The sequence below is a fragment of the Camelus bactrianus genome, chromosome 6 (genome assembly GCF_048773025.1).
Source record: "Camelus bactrianus isolate YW-2024 breed Bactrian camel chromosome 6, ASM4877302v1, whole genome shotgun sequence".
NCBI classification, from domain to species: domain Eukaryota; kingdom Metazoa; phylum Chordata; class Mammalia; order Artiodactyla; family Camelidae; genus Camelus; species Camelus bactrianus.
Window position 1 is genome coordinate 80,694,524 of NC_133544.1, and position 17,782 is coordinate 80,712,305.

General features: G+C 41.9%; 1 protein-coding gene across 1 annotated transcript in view; it reads left to right on the forward strand.

The window, feature by feature from the left end:
• Positions 1-17,782, forward strand: part of SCG3 (secretogranin III) — a 33,824-nt gene extending 16,042 nt beyond the window's left edge. The window contains exons 9-12 of the mRNA XM_010969515.2: positions 734-817; positions 2,467-2,604; positions 12,274-12,354; positions 17,195-17,782. Of these exons, the coding sequence (XP_010967817.1) occupies positions 734-817; positions 2,467-2,604; positions 12,274-12,354; positions 17,195-17,313 (422 nt within the window). The 3' untranslated portion in view covers positions 17,314-17,782. The remainder of the gene's footprint in view (positions 1-733; positions 818-2,466; positions 2,605-12,273; positions 12,355-17,194) is intronic.

Here is a 17,782-nt window from a genome sequence, read left to right on the forward strand (position 1 = left end):
AAATAATTTATTTCCTCATGTAACTGAAAAGTCCAGGAGTAGGGGTAGTTTTGGCTTCAGGTTCGGGAAGCCCACCAGTAGTGTGGGGAGTCTGTCCCTCCCCATCTCACTGACGTCCTGTATGTTATCTGTATTCTAGATAAGCAGCTCCCTTATGAAAACAAGGTGGCCAGCACCGCCCCCGTCTCACATTCTCACAGCAGAGCAATCCTAGTGGAAAGAGAGCCTCTTTCTCCAACCATTGAACCTCAATGGCCTGGCTTGTGTCATGTGCTTCTCCTTGGACCAATCACTACAGCCTGCAGGGTGGAGAAAGGCTTGGGTTTTTTTCTGCCACCACTAGAGCCAAATATGCTGAGAGTGAGAGAGGTCTGGGTTCTCCAAGGGAAAATCAAGGTGTCATTACTAGAGGATGCTGAGTAGGCCAAAAGCACAGGTGTCCATCATAGGCCCCAACCCTGGATGTGTTCTGGCAGCCGTCTGGGAAATGTGGGAGGGACTTCTGCAGCTGACTGAGCAGGAAGTTAAACTTGAGGATCTCAATTTGCATACCCTCCCTTCCTAAGAGTCTGTGATTCCTAGAAATAAAATCCATGTCAAAGCATCTTACTAGCTATGTTAATACTGTGGAATTGCTATTGTGATATTTCTGGTGAGATTTAAACATTTTTAGCAAAACTTTGAAAGCGTTTTTCAGGACATTAAATACTATTTCTTCTCTTCTCTGTTCCAGAAAACTTGGATGAAACAATTGCTCTTCAGACCAAGAATAAGCTAGAAAAAAATGTTACTGACAATAAAAGCAAGCTTTTCCCAGGTATGATTTATTTTACTATTTTTTCCCCAGCTTTTAGCAAAATAACTCTTCTGAGTGGTAAATATTGAACTTCAATAAACACTGATTAAAAAATCATATATTTTTAAAGTTTAAAGATCTGAAATCCAACCAATAGGATTAAGTAGCTCTAACCTTGACCAGTCTCAGCACAGAACTCTTTTTTGTGGCCAGTCTCAGCACAGAAATCTGATCCCAAGAAGCACTGAAAAGAAATTAGGTCTTTACTGAAGATTTTTAGGTGGTGGCTAGTAGGGAAAGATGAGAGCTAGATCACAAATTGAGCAGACCTTCCTAAAATTCTCCTTTAGGTGTCTTTTTCTCATCCTAGATCATCACTGTTCAGACCACTGTCCCTCTGTCCCCCTCTCTGCTGCCCCCTCACTAACTCTCCCCTCCAGCTCTTCTGGCTCCTCTGGGACAGTCTGTGCCCTGTGTGGTCTGATTTACCCTCTTCTCTCAGTCTCCTCACTTCTGCGTCTCACCCATCACCCTGCTTAGCATGGCGAATGTGACAGAGCAGAGCTGTGCAAAGGAATCTTTCAGGGATGAGGGAGGTGCCAAAAGGGAACAGACTGCAAATTCTTATACTTTAATTCTGTGTCCCTATCACAGAAATTATGTACATATATTTGACAGAATATACAGCCCTTTAAAATGATGTTTTCAAGCTGTTTTTAATAACCTGGAAATATCCTTTCATAGTGATGTTAATGACAAAAGCAAGGAACAAAATTGTACCACAACAATGAAAAAATATGCATCAAAAAAAATCTATGAACTACAACACCAGCAGGGGATGTTTTATGAAATGAGACAATAACTGGTTTCTTTTTTCTTATTTTTTACAGTAATAAACTTTTTTATATAATAATAAACATTTTACTAAAAAAAACTTAGTTAGATGGCTTAAGATTTCCTATTTTATTGACAAAGATGCATTACAGTTGTTTTCAAGGAGTTACCTACTTCAAGGTTTATGATTCTTTAATTCAGTACAGGATTTCTAGAAGGATATACAGTTATTTTTAAGTGAGAAGTAAGTAAGGGGTTATCCCTCTTGATAGCAAGGGGCCAGTTCCCTTCTTTCCAGTAGGGTAGCCAAGGGTAAAGGAGTATGAAGGAAGAGGCAGGAGGAAAGTCTGACCATAGCCCCAAATCCTTAGGTGCTACTCTGAGTGACAGACTGTTCTTCAAAAACACAATGTCAAGGAGAGATTGGGCAACTACAGTTATTTTCAATTGGAATCAAGATTCAAATTTGCTTTGGGACCTGATACATCTCACCTGAATGCCTACATCAATTAAAATAAGGAAAATAATCTATACTCTAATAACACAGGATGGCAAAACAGAAAAACCACAACCAGAATCCAGATGGGGAGTTGGCCAAGCTCTTCTGCTAACTCAGTGGGTGACCTTCAGCACATCTCTCCCTTCTCTGGGCCTCAGTTTCCTCTTCTGTGAAATGGGGGTAAGGAGTTGGACTAGATAGATAATTGCCAAGATAGATCCCTTTCAACTCAAAGAATGGTCTGACCTCAAGCTGTATCTTTTCAATAAAATTCATTTCCACACTAGGAATTAATTCATAGGAAATGGTGTTATAACAGTGTACAATCTGATTACAGTGCCATCAGAGAAGAGTCATGAAGAAACAGACAGTACCAAGGAAGAAGCAGCTAAAATGGAAAAGGAATATGGAACCTTGAAGGACTCCACAAAAGATGAAAATGCCAACCCAAGAGGAAAGACAGATGAGCCAAAAGGTATGGAGTTGACAGCTCTAGGCTGACGATGAAATTAGAGAAGCAAAAACTTTCACTTTGAAGTGTCATCCAAAAGGCAAGCCCTACCAAATCTGAGAAATTAAAACCGTCTCCATAGAAGAGATTTAGCACATGGTAACTTTATTTGAATAGCAATCTTTTTTTACTGGTCTTGAGGCTCCTGGCATGGCAAATTGGTTTCATCTTTTGATGGTCTTTAATATCCAATGGGCCTTTGTGCTTGGGAGAAATACTCATGACCATTTGTGCATTGTTCAATGTCCAATTTATGATCTTAGGAATTTATTGAGCAATATTTCTTTAAACATAACACTGCTTTAAATATTCATGTACTACTTATTCAACAAAGTCATCAAAATTTATGGCTTTAACAAGACAAATTTTCTTAATCATTTATAGTGATTGCAATCTGGCAAATCCTTTCAGGGACTTGATTAAAAATCATAAATCAAATATATCAAGTTTCCATAAGTAACCTCGATACCTTAAAAAGCATAAAAGCACACACTAAACTAGCCCAATAATTATAAAACTTGTTTTTAATACTTATTCTTACACATTGACGAAGCCCTAATAAGTCTGTGTGATATAAACTTACATCTTCTGGGGTTTTGAGAAACTTTAACACACCCTCAAAAAAAAAGACCACGTGACGTTGCAAGTTCAAAGTTGTTAACCCTCCCATTTCAGGTCAGGATGTGGGATCTGGTTGCATAGTCCAGTGGTTAGAACCCCTTTTATTACAAAGTGTGCTAGTTACACCACGGAAAACACTCTCAGATAGATACTCTTTTTTTGGAAACTTAGTGTCTTTACCAGAAGTTGTGAACAGATGGCTTCAAACTACTTTTTTTTTTTTTTGTCATTATGATGTATTGAACTCTTTGGTATCATTGGTAACTTACTTATGTCTTATCTGTGTCTCATTAGTAGGGTGATATGAAAGTTTCATCCCTGATTGCTCAGGGAGTGGGTCGTTGCTCTCTTGCGAGGGGAGGGTGGCGAGTGTGACATTCAGCTAATTTATCATCTGGAAGCACATCACTGGGCTCCCTTTTCATTGTTTATTATCTATAATCATCAGAGGCAATGAACTGACGGCGTTTGCTTAGTCTTTGCTGTAATATGAAGTGAGACCGCAAAAGCTGATCATGCTCATGGTATAGCTCTTAATTTTGAAGAGACTGCTTGGCCCACGTGCAAGTTCCCAGTCTCTCCTGCTCATACAGACAAAAACAGGTTCACGTTCATACTTGATAACAGACCCATGCTTAACAGTGTCTGTGTATTAAGTAGAAAAGAAACTAGCTATACCCTTGTAACTTAATAGCAGCAATAAAAGTACAGTTTCTCTTTTATATTACTCCTATCTTTGTTAACACTTCATATTAACTTTCTCCATTTACGTAAGTTGTTGATGATTATGATTTTCCTGCTTAAGCTGGTAGAGCTTGGGCAGTAGGAACCCCACCTCCAAGTTTCTCCTTCATCCTTTTAGCAGTGTACTCAGTGGTTTTTAAACTATCTATGCTCTCTTGCAACAATATTCTAGACCCAATCTGATTTTTCCTGTCCCATGTCTTGAAATCAATTCTCCTTCAAAGAGTTCTGGTTCCTTTACATAGAATATATAGAAAATTGAACCTAGGTTATATGGGTTCAAATAAGCAGTGATATTGGTCAAAGGTACTGCTTCTATTTCAGTTACTGGGACTTTTTTGAGACAGGACTGAAAAAGACATTGTTTTTCTTAATATATCAAGTTCATGTTGAGTTTTACCATCTTGTGTGTGAAGTTTTAGATTACAGCAGCCTTCATCTAGCATGGATTTAATAGACCATCACAATTTTCTCCTACAATGATGTATGTAGCTGACATATCAACTCTAATTGTTTGGTAGTTGCCTATGTTGAAAAACGTTATGAGGTTGCGTCTGGACTCAGGAGGAAAGAATGTTGCAATGATTAATTAATAATGTTTGTCATGGGCATGGACAGGGGGACTTGGTGATATACGTGTCATGTTTATTGACCAGTCATGCTGCGCTGATACTTCTACTCAACCGTAGGCCCACTTTGGATGAGCAGTAAAATTTTTTAGTATTTTTTTTTAATTGTAGTAAAATATACGTAACATAAAATATATCATCCTAAGCATTTTTAAGTTCAGTGGCATTAAGCACGTTCAGATCATTGTGGTACCATCACCACTGTCCATTTCCAGGACTCTTTTCATCTTGCAAAATTAAAACTCTGTACTCATTAAATAGTAACTCCTCATTCCCTCTCCCTCCACCCACCCCTGGCAACCAGCATCCTACTTTCTGTCTCTGCAGATTTGACCACTCTAGCTACTTCATATAAGTGGATCGTGCAGTATTTGTCCTTTTGTGACTGGCTTATTTCACAGAATAATGTCCTCAAGTTTTATCTATGTTGTAACATGTGTCAGAATTTCTTTCCTTTTCAAGGCTGAGAAACATTCCAGTGTGTGTGTGTGTGTGTGGTATATGGTGTGCATATATATACACGCACACACACACATATATACATTTTGTTTATCTATCCATTTGTCTATGGACACATGTTGCTTCCACCTTTTGGCTATTGTAAATAATGCTGCTCTGAACATGAGTGTATAAATATCCCAAGACCCTGCATTCGATTGTGAGGAGAATATTCCCTGAAGTAGAATTGCTAAATCATATGGTAAGTCTATTTTTAATTTTTTGAGAAACCACTGTTTTCCATGATGGTTGCACCCTTTTCCATTCCCATCAACAGTGTGCAAAGTCCCAATTTCTCCACATCCTCATCGATACTTTTATTTCCTTTTTTCCCCCCTTCTTTTGGATGATAGCCATCCTAATGCGTATGAGGTGGAAGATGACTGGTGAGCTTTTGAAAGGTAGCTAACCAGGATAAGAGTGGTCCTGCGGCCTAAGCCAGAGAGTCAGGAACTGGGCGGCACAAAGGACTACAGCTCAGTGTGCCTGAATCATCAGCTCTGGGAGCAACCATGTGTAATGACTGTCCCTCCCTAGAACACAGCAGGCCATCGTCCGAGTTCTCTGACTCGCAGAGGCAGTGTGCCCAGTGCTTAGGACAACACCTTATATCGCTGTGCAAATATTCCTAGGAGTGGGTGCTGGCAGGTCTCTTTGCTTGTTGTAGGAAAATATATTTTTTTAAAAAAGGAATATGAAGGAGTTGATTCGTGGTAGCCCACTACCTCCTCTTTAGGATGTGAATGTTTGGAGAGTAATGATGAGGTTGGATTTCTCTTTAGGATTTCCATTAGATAATAATGGGGAGAGAGAAGAGTAAAACTCCATCCATTTAGTGTTAACCTTCGTAATGGCTCTCCTGAAACATTAGGAAACGGGTAGGGACTTGGGGCTAAATTAGTTTTCCTCCTTCCATCACTTGGCAGTTCAGTTTATTCATGCTCCCCCTGATCCTCTTTACTCTGGGATAACGAAAATTGATTTTAGTACAGTTTAGAGAACACCAAACTGAGCTTAAGCCAAGGGCCAACATTTCCTGGAAAAAATGCAGTTGATCCCCAAAAGGACATGCTGTGACCTTTATCTCTGTACTCATGGTTGCTTTATTTGCACTCTCCTCAAAGGCTATTCTGCTTCTCTGTTATAGAAACGGAGTGAGAAAACAGCTGTTGTCTCTAGGCAGAAAAATAAAAGCCTCCACGTGGATGAAGGCAGGGGTGGCTGGGTTTCCTGAGAGATTTATTCAGGAGTAAATTAACATTTCTGGCGATGACACGCCTGGCACTGTGCTCACGAGGCTACAGAAGAAATATAAGACCCAGTGCCTGCCTCTGAGAGCTTAAGCAAGCTTTAAAATGACCTGAGAATAGTTCTTCATTCCTAAGTAGGCAAGTACCACAAGCCACAGACATATCTCCTTTATTGATGAGTCAGAAGCACGTAGAACAAGCTTCCTTCAGAGAGAAAGTTGGAGGACATTACAGAGCAGAGCAAGATGAGGTAATGGCTCAGCTAAAGCCTCTTAAGGAAACAATTATAAGCAGGACACACTGGCAGGAACATCTGCAGGGAGTCTGTTTTGGTCTTGCTACGCGAGGTGATGGCCCCACCTAACCACAGCAAGCAATAATTAACCATGCCAGGTGTATGCTGGGGCCTGTGTGGAATGGCAACAGCAACATCCTACATTTATGTTGCTCCTCAACTTACAAAGCAAGTTTACACGCATCTCATTTCAGGTTTAATGTTTTAAAAAATCCAATTTAATTACCATTGATGAAAAGTGGCAGGTTCACCTTTGAAAATATTTTAGACTATTTAAACTCTTGCTTTTGACAGGGACTGACACTAAGAATAATATTTTAAGATACTGATTTCTAGTGGTGTGATGATTTGAATGATTCGATAATCACTCCTAAATATAGGGATATGCCAATGAAATCAAATTTATTCTAATTTCAATCGTATCTATAAAGTTGCTTAATTTTTCAAGTACATTGCTCGCTGGAGACCAGAGAACTTTAAAGCTTTATTCCATGATCTAAGTGTGGCGGGTTTTTTGCCAGCTTGATGTTTATGCTCCATGAGTCACGGAAAATCTTTTTTTTAAATAATCCAAGAGATGAGATAAGCATTACAATGCCCATAAACTCATTCTAATGCTATCATTTATCAAGTTTATGGCTAGATAATGGAATTAAGTTTAAAAAGGTGACCTCTAAGATATCTTTCCCATAAATATCCTACCATTCCCATATCTTCTTCCAGAAGCCAGGAAAGAGAAAGCTGCTTATTTAATTAACGCATTGACTATAAACTGACTAACTCATGTGGATGCTTTTATTTTTAAAGCAACATAAGAGGAGAAAATTCATGTCTTTATTCAAGCCCTAGGGCATCCTACTAGAAATGTCCAAAAATAATGGCCTGACTCCCCTGTGAGTCAGCAAGTGTGCCGGGAGCAAAGGCAGGCCAGAGACCCACCACCCACACAGGACTTTCTAGGACAGCAAAGGAGAATTTCTTCCCATATGTAGAAACCATGGATCTTCTCAGAATTCACTCCTTAATTTACAAATAAGTAAACCAAGGCACAGAGGATGAACTGACTCGCCCAAGATCTCATAGCCAAAGAGTGACAGAGCTGGATCTTGATTCCCACCCAGTGCTTAACCCAGTATCCCCTGCTGAATCTTACAGTCATGTCAAATATCATCATTGTGCAAAAATTCTTCAATTGAATGGCTCTAGGGCCCACCTTGGCATCCATGATACAGTATCAGTATGTTATCAGTTGGTTTGTTTTATTAAACCTGTCATTGGATAATCTTCCTATACATTATATCAATTAAGTTTGATATAATGTTAAACATTATATCAAACTTAATTTTTATAAACCCTCTTTTTGAACATCTAGTACCTTTAATATATCTAATATTCAGTAGTTTAACCCTATTCATTTCTACAGGGCTTTTTTTTTTTGTTGGGGGGGAGCTTGTACAGATCAAGGTAGCATATCAGGATCAGGACAAATTCATGTATAAAAAAGGACATTTCTCTTGCAGGGCTGAGAACCAGAACAGCCAAAGAAGCAGGGCTGCATCTTGTCTCTGGCCCTCTTCCCATCTGCTGTAGCATATGTTTTAAGGCTTGTGCCATATTACCTCAGCCATGAGCTATTTTTTTCCAGAGGAAGCTGAAGTAAATTTGAAAAAAAAATAGGCCAGCTTTCCAAAGTGGACTCTCATGGGCTTTCAGTGCACACTGTGTAAATAATAGATATGCTTTACAGCTCCCGAAAAAAGAAAATGTAAATACGAACCAGCTGCTTTTGTCTAAGAGCAGAGGAACACCTGATTTTATTCCCAGCGCCCAGCAAATGTGTGGTGGTCTCAGTGCCGGTGGAAGTGGTTCCCAAACTTTGCCCCACGTTGGAATCACCTCAGGATTGTTAAAAATTCCCTGATACTTAGTCCTTCCTCCAGATATTCTGATGTAATTGGTATGAGTGACCCCAGCATCAGGATTTTTAAAATCTCCCCTCAGTGATTCCAATAGAGAACCACTGCCTGTTGGCCAGTTTAGTGATGACAACAGGCACTAAATCGCTAGTCTAAAAGGTGAATTTTACCCAGCTCCCCTCATTAGAGGCTCCAGATTCATTCTGCTTCAAGACCAGGCTCTGACTCTTACTCAGCTGTGTCCCCTTGGGCACATTACTTAGCCTCTCTGGGCCTTAGTTTCTTCATGAATAAAATGGGAATAACAACGCTTACTTCACAAAGCTCTGCAAAGATTAAACGACACGTGGATGTAGCATGTCCAGCACATTTGTAGGTGTTTTAAATTGTCTCTGATACAAGTTCAGAATCCATTAAATTTCACGTCTTTCAAATAATTTATTCTTTGTGGAAGGATAGAAGGAAGGAAGGAGGGAAGGAAGGCAGGTGGGCAGGCACACTTTTATCATTTATTCTATTTAAAAATTATAGTTTCTCTAGTTTGGATTCGATGCTCACCAAGCCATCTTCTGATTATGACTGGTTTCTATGTAAGAAGTCTTCATCCATTGACTCACTTAACAAATATTTATTGAGACCCTACAATGTGTCAGGCTTTATTCTAGGCATGGGGGTACGTCAGCAAACAGGAAATATTTCTAAGGGAGGAAGACAAATAATAAGCTTAATAAATAAGTTACATGATACGGTAGAAAGCAATCATGCTATCGATAAAAATAAAGCAGAAAATGGGAATGAGGGTTATGGGGCCAGGGAAGGTTCTATTTTCAGTTAGAGAAACTGTCCTAATCATCTATGTTATGATTCACAAGAGAGTAGTCTTTTAATGGATTACAGTCTAGCCTTCTCTAAGTTGCAGTGAATTCATTCTTTGTTATGGGTTGCTGTTAATATGGTGAATAAAATTATTTTTCATACATTTCATACTTTTTAAAATTCAACATCATTTTTATAGCTAGTTAGTCCCTGAGCAAAAAGGCACCTGACGAAGGTGACACTGAATCCCTTATTTCCAACTGTCTTAGGTTGGGTTCCCTCCAAAACAGACCCTGAGAGCAGGATTCGAGGTGGTGTTTTTAATTGGGAGGTGCCCCCAGGAAGCACTGCAGGTGGGCTGGGGTGGGGAGATAGGTCCACGGAGGGAACGAAGCCACGGTGGTGTGTTAATGAGCAGGCTGCAGCTGTGAGCGATGGGGCTCAGTCCTACGAGGACCTCTGGGGACTGTGCGGAACGCGCCCAAGGGGTAAGGAAGCCGGGTGGGGGCGGCTAACTGCCAATCCTGTCCACCGTCGGCTGAGGGCTCCTCTGTTAGCCGGGCTGGAATAAGGGAAGCATGGCGGAGGGTTGGGGGGGGAGGCAGTCAACAGTGTCTGCTACACTATGGCAAAAACCTCAATCGTGTTTTACTCTCCTCATTCAGAATTTTCAATGCAGTATTTAAATAGAGACTAAGCTGTGGTTTTCCTTCCCTCAAATAAGCTCTCCACGTTAGGACATGATATCACAGAGAAGATCGTGGGAAGAATGCTTTAAACTCTTCAAAGAACAAGACTATTTGCACACATCCTCAAAAGTTTCAGGACCCCTAATTACCTATTGTGCTAATGACAAATCATTATCTGCTCTTTAAAGCAAGCCCTAGGAGAACCACTGATTTGATTTAAACTCTAAAAATAATGAAGACACATTCCTTGGAAATAGTCTACATGAAGATTTCTTTCCCTGCTCGAAGTGCTGTTTCTAATTAATCTGAAATAGAGAACACTTTTTTTGTGCTTTTTTTGTTTGTTTTTGTTATCAAATCTGGTTGACCTTCTTATCAAATTGGCAGCAGACAGTGAAAAGCTCTACCTTCGCTGTGCTGCAGTGCTGTAAATCAGCCAGAGGGATACTGGTGTTGCACGTGCTCTAACATTCTTAAAAGCAAAGCACTGATGGGAAGGTATAGCTCCGTGGTAGAGTGCCTGCTTAGCATGCAGATAGGTCCTGGGTTCAATCCCAGTATCTCCATTAAAAGATAGAAAAAAAAAATCTTAATTACTCCCCCCCCAAAATAAAAATCTAAATATGTATATAAAGATGTATTTTTTAAAAAAGCATTGAAATCAAGGCTTTTTCTACATGGGCAATTGAAGTGAATAGGGGCTGAACCTTGTGGATCTCTTCTCTTGTCCACTTACCCCTTTTTGCACAAGAGCTTCTCTGTGCTTCTTTGGGGACCAAGTAACATGGAACCCCTGTGGTGAGCTAAGAGTGGGCTAATTAAGATCAGGAAGAACGCTGCCCAGAAAGTACCTTAGGTAAATGTGGTGATGGAAATGGGAACATCAGCAAGTCTTAGGGCAAAGTCATCATTCAGGAACTGTTGTCGGTGTACCTGGATTCAAGTCTGGTCCTACCACCTCCTAGCCTGATGGTCGTCAGCATATTACTTTCTCTCTCTGGGTCTCAGTGTCCTCAGCTCTCAAATGGGGATTAAATAAGACTGCCTCCAAAGGTTGTTGTGAAGAGTAAAAGACATGACGTATGCTGGAGCACAAAACAGCCCCTGGCACACGATCAGCACACAGTACAGGTAGCTCTATCGAGAGATCTGGGGAGTAGACCAGAAGGAACAGGGCTCAAAGGGAATCAGAGCAGCTGGTCACCACCTAGAGGCCCTGGACTTTGAGGGCCTCTTTTCTTAGATTGGCCAGTACTCTTCAGACCTCCTGATCTCTTGGTGCAGACACTCTGGGCATTAGGGACCCACCCTTTGAAGGGGGTGGTTGATTACTTCGAGACAGAACAAGGCTACATCAGTGTCCATGTCTGAACATGTCTTATCTTTCAGATAGTGCAGGCAGCAGAGACTTGTCAAGACCAGAGTCCAATTTTCAGCTCTATTATTTCCTGTGTGGTCTCAGCCAAGTCACTTAGCCTCTCTGAGACTGACTTTCATCTTTAAGGTGATAATACCCACTTGTAGACAACAGTGCATCTAAAGGATGTCACAGGGCAGGTGCTTCAGTGATGCCTGGTACTCTCTTGCACACTTAAAGCTCGTCAGAGAGTGTTTATATCCGGGAGTTTTCTAGAACAAGTTATCCAAACCTCGAAATGAGGTCCAAGTCCCCTCTCCGTCTGAGTTGTTACATACTCCCTACCAGACTGGGCAGAAGACCTGCAGAGCAGCCTACACAAAGCCACGGATTGGACTTATTCATCACACATTTGCTGATGGAGTCCTAAGTATCTGCCACTCTGATTTGGTTCTTGACCTGATAACACTCCTCAGTTTGAAAGAACCACCCCTAACCGGAAACGATGCAATCTGAGACTGGGAGGGACCCACCTCTCCAGTGAACTGAATCAAAACACTTCTCTGCCAGGACATCAAATTGTGTTTATTTGTATGTCCGGAGGATAATGGCCCCTTGACATTACCAGCCTGGACCTGCCTCCTGGAATCATCCCCACCACCCAATAAATATGCACACTCCCTCCTCAGGGACACTAACTACCAAGTGCTCAATAAGTCCAATATTTGTTTATGGTCTCAAACATAAATGCGATCTTTAAAAAGAGATACAGTGATATTTTTAGGAGTATTTAATATGGGTTCCCTTGCCTTTTCCAGGGAAAACAGAAGCCTATTTGGAAGCCATCAGGAAAAATATTGAATGGCTGAAGAAACACAACAAAAAAGAAAATAAAGAAGGTAAGGATTTAGTGTGATTGTAAATTGCAAACTTCACCCATTTGTTAAGAGCTCTTATTAAAGATTCCCACGATCAAATTAGGCCACAGTCTCCTCTCAGAGCCCAGAAGACTCTGGGCACCTCTCAGGTGCAGAAGGGAACAGACCTCCATTCCTCTTATTTTTCTAATCAGGCTTGTAAGCAAAGGCATTTTCTTTTCTTTTCCATTTTGTTATGAAAAATATCAAACAGAAGCAGAGAGAATAGTATAATGAATCCACATGCATCCGTCACCCACCTTCAATAATTATCAACATTTTGCCAATCTTGTTTCGTCTACCTGCCCCCCTTTCCTTGGAGTGTCTTAAACAAAGGTGTTTTCTGAGCACACATGACGTGCACCCTGCAGTCACAAAGGCAGTCGGTCACTTACTGAAAACAGAACCGGACTCTGTTCTGAGTGCCAGAGATGTGAAGGACCATAAGATGCAGCTCCCCCACCCCACACCAAGTTGCTCACAACATCAGTAAAGCTCTTGTGGCCTCTGCTCAGGGCTAACACAGACAGGCACGGTGGCACAAAGGAAGTAAGAGGAGGGGGCATGTCTCCTTACATTGGGAGAAAAGGTGGCAGGAAAGCCTTTGCTGGAAAAGCAAGGAAGAGTTTGCAAGTGAGGGGAGATGGGGGCAGAGGGAACACTGGGTACAAAGACATAAAGGGACAAAAGAGTGATGCTTTCTGGGAACCGGGGCTGTTCAGTTTCCCAGAAACACTGGGGTCTGGAGGGAGGACCTGCAGACAGAGCTGGGGAGGTGGTCAGCAGCCAGGTCAGGAAGAGGCTTGTACACCCTGCAAAGGAGGTTAATTTTAGCCAGAGAAGACTCAATCAGGGCTTAATTAGGTTAAGAACTGAGAAACTGTCTGGTAGCAGTGTGGCTACAGATTGAAAAACTAAAACCCCAGCAGTCAGGCAAGAGCTAGGAGGCAAGGATCTGGAGCAGAAATGATGGGGCTTAAACCAAGGTGAGGCAGAGGAAACAAAGAAGGGAGAAACTCAAGAGCTACGTGGAGAGAGGATTCTAGTGTGATTCCCATGTGTCTGGCCAGAGAAGTTGTAAAGTGATGCTTTTAAAAGGAGATGAACACTGCTTTTCAAACTTAGAAATACATTCATATCATCTGTGGAGCTTCTAAATATCTTGACGCCCACAGGACCATGAACTCAAACTCGAGGGGCAGGACCCAGGCACCGGTATTTCTTAAATCCTCATTATTACACTGCACAACCATGGCTGAGAACCAGTGAGGTAGAACACATTGGGAGCAAGAGGTATTTTCAGCACCCTTTTAGCCTGTGATCATATAAGTTGAACGAGATAGGAACAATTATCAGATCTTCACACATGCTTTATTTGGTTCAAAATGATGTGAATTTCCAGGCTGTCAGTTCCATTAAAATTCACCTGAAGCATATTTCATCAAATCTGTTACTGTATGGAAAATGCACCACTGTTTCATGTACCACTAAGGAAGAAAAATAACATGCTATCAATGATCGCCAAGACTTAAAAAAATTTTTTTTAAGTTTATCTTAGAATCAAAGTAATACAGTATGTACCAAAATGCATTCTGAAACCAGTGTAAATTGTATGGACCAACCATTTGGAGGATTTATGTTATTTCTTTCACTGATTAACATATGAGTCTAACTCTTGGTCATAACCAGCCACATCCTGCAATTCAATCTTCCAGAAACAGAAACGACCAGCCTAGTAAAGCATGGAATTCCAGTGCTTGCATACTGAAGGCTCTGTGACCAAGCACAGAATGGCAGCGTTGAGTCTGATGCTCCCTTCTGCTTCCAGGAAGGGAGGCTGACATGCAGTTCACCCTCGTGTGGGCAAGAGAGCTCCTCCCCTCCTGCCTTCATACATGCTCTGCCTGACTCGGTCATCTCTCAAAGCCTGTGGGGACCCAGTCCTAGGGCCGTGCAGTGGCTGCAGCTGTGTGAGCAGGAAGCCTTATGATTAGTTCTGACCTTTAACCTCTGCCGATGCCCTTTGCTTGTCCGGGGCCTGGGTGACCTCAGTCTCCTTCCCAAATCCAGGAAAGGGAGATCCACGTGCTGTGACAGTGAGGATGGTGATCGAATCTTATGCAGCCATCAAAAGAAAGTCTGTACTTTTAAAAACGTGAATCACAGTCCTCTTTTGAGCCTTACCATCTTAAAACCTTTTAAACTACTGTCTGGTGTATTCTAACAGCCTGCTAGGGCAGAGCTGGGATGGACTCCAACCGCCTTTCCCCTGCACCAGGCTGGTTTCCCCAACAACACAGTGATAACCATGTCATAACAAGACCATTTTTCCGTCTCATAAGAAAACAAAATATTTTCCCGTTTGTCCATTCGAATCACCTGGACCTCTTCACCTCTGTTTTTGGAAGTCTGCCTTTTGTCCCTCTAAAGATGTCCCTGAACTGATTCTGAAGAGCGGTTATTCATTCAAACCAGTGAAGAGCGAGAGGGGCCTCTGTGCCCCATGAGCTGGTCAGGAACCAGCTCACGAGGTGCACACAAAGTGCGTGCTCGGCTGGCTTCTCCAGCTCATGCCTGACAGTGAGGGAGAGTCAAAAACCACACCAGACAGAACCCCCAAGCACTTACTTTTTGTTCAGCACTTGATAGATGCTTCACATGCACTACATCAAGGGCACAGAGCAGTCAAAGCTGTGACTATAGACAAAATGGAATCCCAAACTTGACTCTCTTGTGACCCGAGCAAGGGACTTACCTTCTCTGTCCTGTTTCTTCGTCTCTGTGTTGGGGAGAGTAATGCTTTCTTCATGGGGTTTTGCAAGGAGCAAATAAGATGATGGTTGTCAAGTGCCCAGTGCTGGGAGTTGGCTGTTTAAGCCTCATGGCCGTGCCCAAGCGGGAAGAAGCAAATGCCCTCCTGGGTGGACAGGAAACAGCCTGTCAGAGCCTCCGCTCACCTTAAGAGGATAAACACCTGGTGCTTGTAGAGAGGGCCTTCAGGTCTGGTTCTCCTTTCATGCAGGGGCTTAAAGATGCCCTGGTGACCCTGCTTCAGGACATTCAGGCTTGCCAACAGTGGCCATGGAATGCTAAGATTTTGGACCCCACTCCCTCCTTTCTCTTCCCTTTACAAACTGACAAAAGGCAGGGCCCGTTCCAGGGGCTGCCAAAAGCCAAGATGAATGACACTGTCTCCAAGGAACTCAGCCTCGGGCAACTCACAATCTGGAAGGGTCTCCCCATAAACTCTCTGATGTGGAAGTCCTACCTGCCCAACCATGGGGATGTGGGTCATAAATTTTGGTACCCCCATAGGATGGATGAATTATATGTAGCCATTGAAAATGGTGTTTCTGGGGAGTATCAATGCTTACTGTGTAAACTGAGTGAAAGGAACTAGTTATAAGGTTGAATGTAAGCTGTAATCATAATTCTGTGTTAAGATAGATACACTGAAAAGTGAAAAGGAAATAGAACAACATCCACTGTGGTTATCTATAATGAATAGAATTCAGGTGATTTAAATTTTATAATCATGTTTTATAGGCTGCATTTTCCATATTTTAAAATAAGAAACATATAATACTTAAAGAATCAAGGAAAGATGTGGGGTTTCTTTCAAGCCTTCAGAAAGATGACACCGGCAGCCTCCTTGCTTGGAAATTTCATGAGTAGTTCAATAGTTTACATAAAGTTTTTGTTTAAGTAGGACAGAGGAACCACAAAGAGGCTATAGTTTGACTTTTTACTCCATGCAGACAATTCAAACAGCATGAAAATTAAGATAATTCTTAATATAGAAAAAATATGTGGGCTGTCACCTCAGCACGGATTTAGCCAGTGTAGCACATGCAGGAAGTCAGAACACCTGCTTCTGATCATAACCTTTACTAGCTGTGTGACCTCCAACAAGGCACTTAAGCTTTAGGGTCTTATTACCTCCAGTGTGTTTTCTGGACCAGCAGCATCAACATCTCCTCGGAGCTTGTTTAAAATGCAGAATCTCAGGGTAGATAGAGTAGAGCTCAGTGGCAGAGTGCCTGCTTAAGCATGCATGAGGTCCGGGGTTCAATTCCTGGTACCGCCATTAAAATGAAATACATAAACCTAATCCCCTCCCCACTCCAACCACCTCCGGCCAACTGAATACAAGCCTACAACTGCCCAAGAGCCCCAGATGGTTGGTATAAACGTGAAAGTTTGCAAAAAGCCCTGGTTTCTAAGCCTGTTCCCTCTGTGGTAAAATGAGGGCAATTTTCCCCACCTGAACACCTTGGAAAGTTGTGATTGTCCGCCAAGGGGGGCTGAAGAGGGAGTCAAGGAGGTGAGCTGCCCACCTGGAAAAATGTGCGAGGCACCGCCATACCGTGAAACAGACTGCATGGAGCAAAACAGCACTTTACTATAGTTCAACAAGATGGCACGCCGCCGGCTTTGGGCACTTGTCCTTTTCATTCTGCCCACGCATGCGTATTGTTTATAATGCTGACTCACGCTACTGGCGCATGCGTGGTGGTTACACTAGGGCGCATACGTAAATTTACCTCTTACCAGGTGCAAGCTATTGTGAACTTTGGCCTGGGCCTCACGGCCTACTCACTTAAGGCTGCCCACAGTGATGAAGAACACAGGAAATACTAAAATGCACGTAAACATGATATGAAGTTGCAAACTACTGCACAAAAGCCAAGAACTAAAGTGTCTTCCAATGTGAAAGACAGGGCGTGGGAATTGTACAAAATTCTTCTTCGCTAATGGTAATCACTGTAATGGGTTGTTCTTTCCTGATCTTTGCTCGTGATACTCTAATGATATTTTCCAGATTATGACCTTTCAAAGATGAGGGACTTCATCAACCAACAAGCTGATGCTTACGTGGAGAAAGGCATCCTTGACAAAGAAGAAGCCGAAGCCATCAAGCGTATTTACAGCAGCCTGTAGAAATGGCAGGCAATCCAGGAGAGGCTTCTGTTTCAGAAAATAGAATATAGCTTCAAATGCTTCTCATTCTGTGACTAAAGTTATTTTGACCCAAGGACTATTAGAAACTGCCGAATTTACAGTAGTTAACCTTTTAGAAGTGGTGAAAACATAGCTTTCTTGCCGTAAAAAGTATCTGACAAGTAAAGTTGTATGTACGCTGAGGTTTTGTATATAGAATCCTTATCTCCTTATAGACTTACATTTCATAACCATATATATGTTGCTTTGGAAAAGCCTGTAATGGACTGATCTTACAGCTGAAACTTCTTCCCACTGTGCCACACACGCAAGCACCCCCTGAAGAATAGGGGGTCTGTTTTCAAGGCATGCTGGGTACCAAAGCATCTCAGAGACTGTATCTGTTACCAGATGTCATTTTCAGACCTGTTCCCTTTGGGGAGTTGAAATAAATTCACATTTCCTCTGA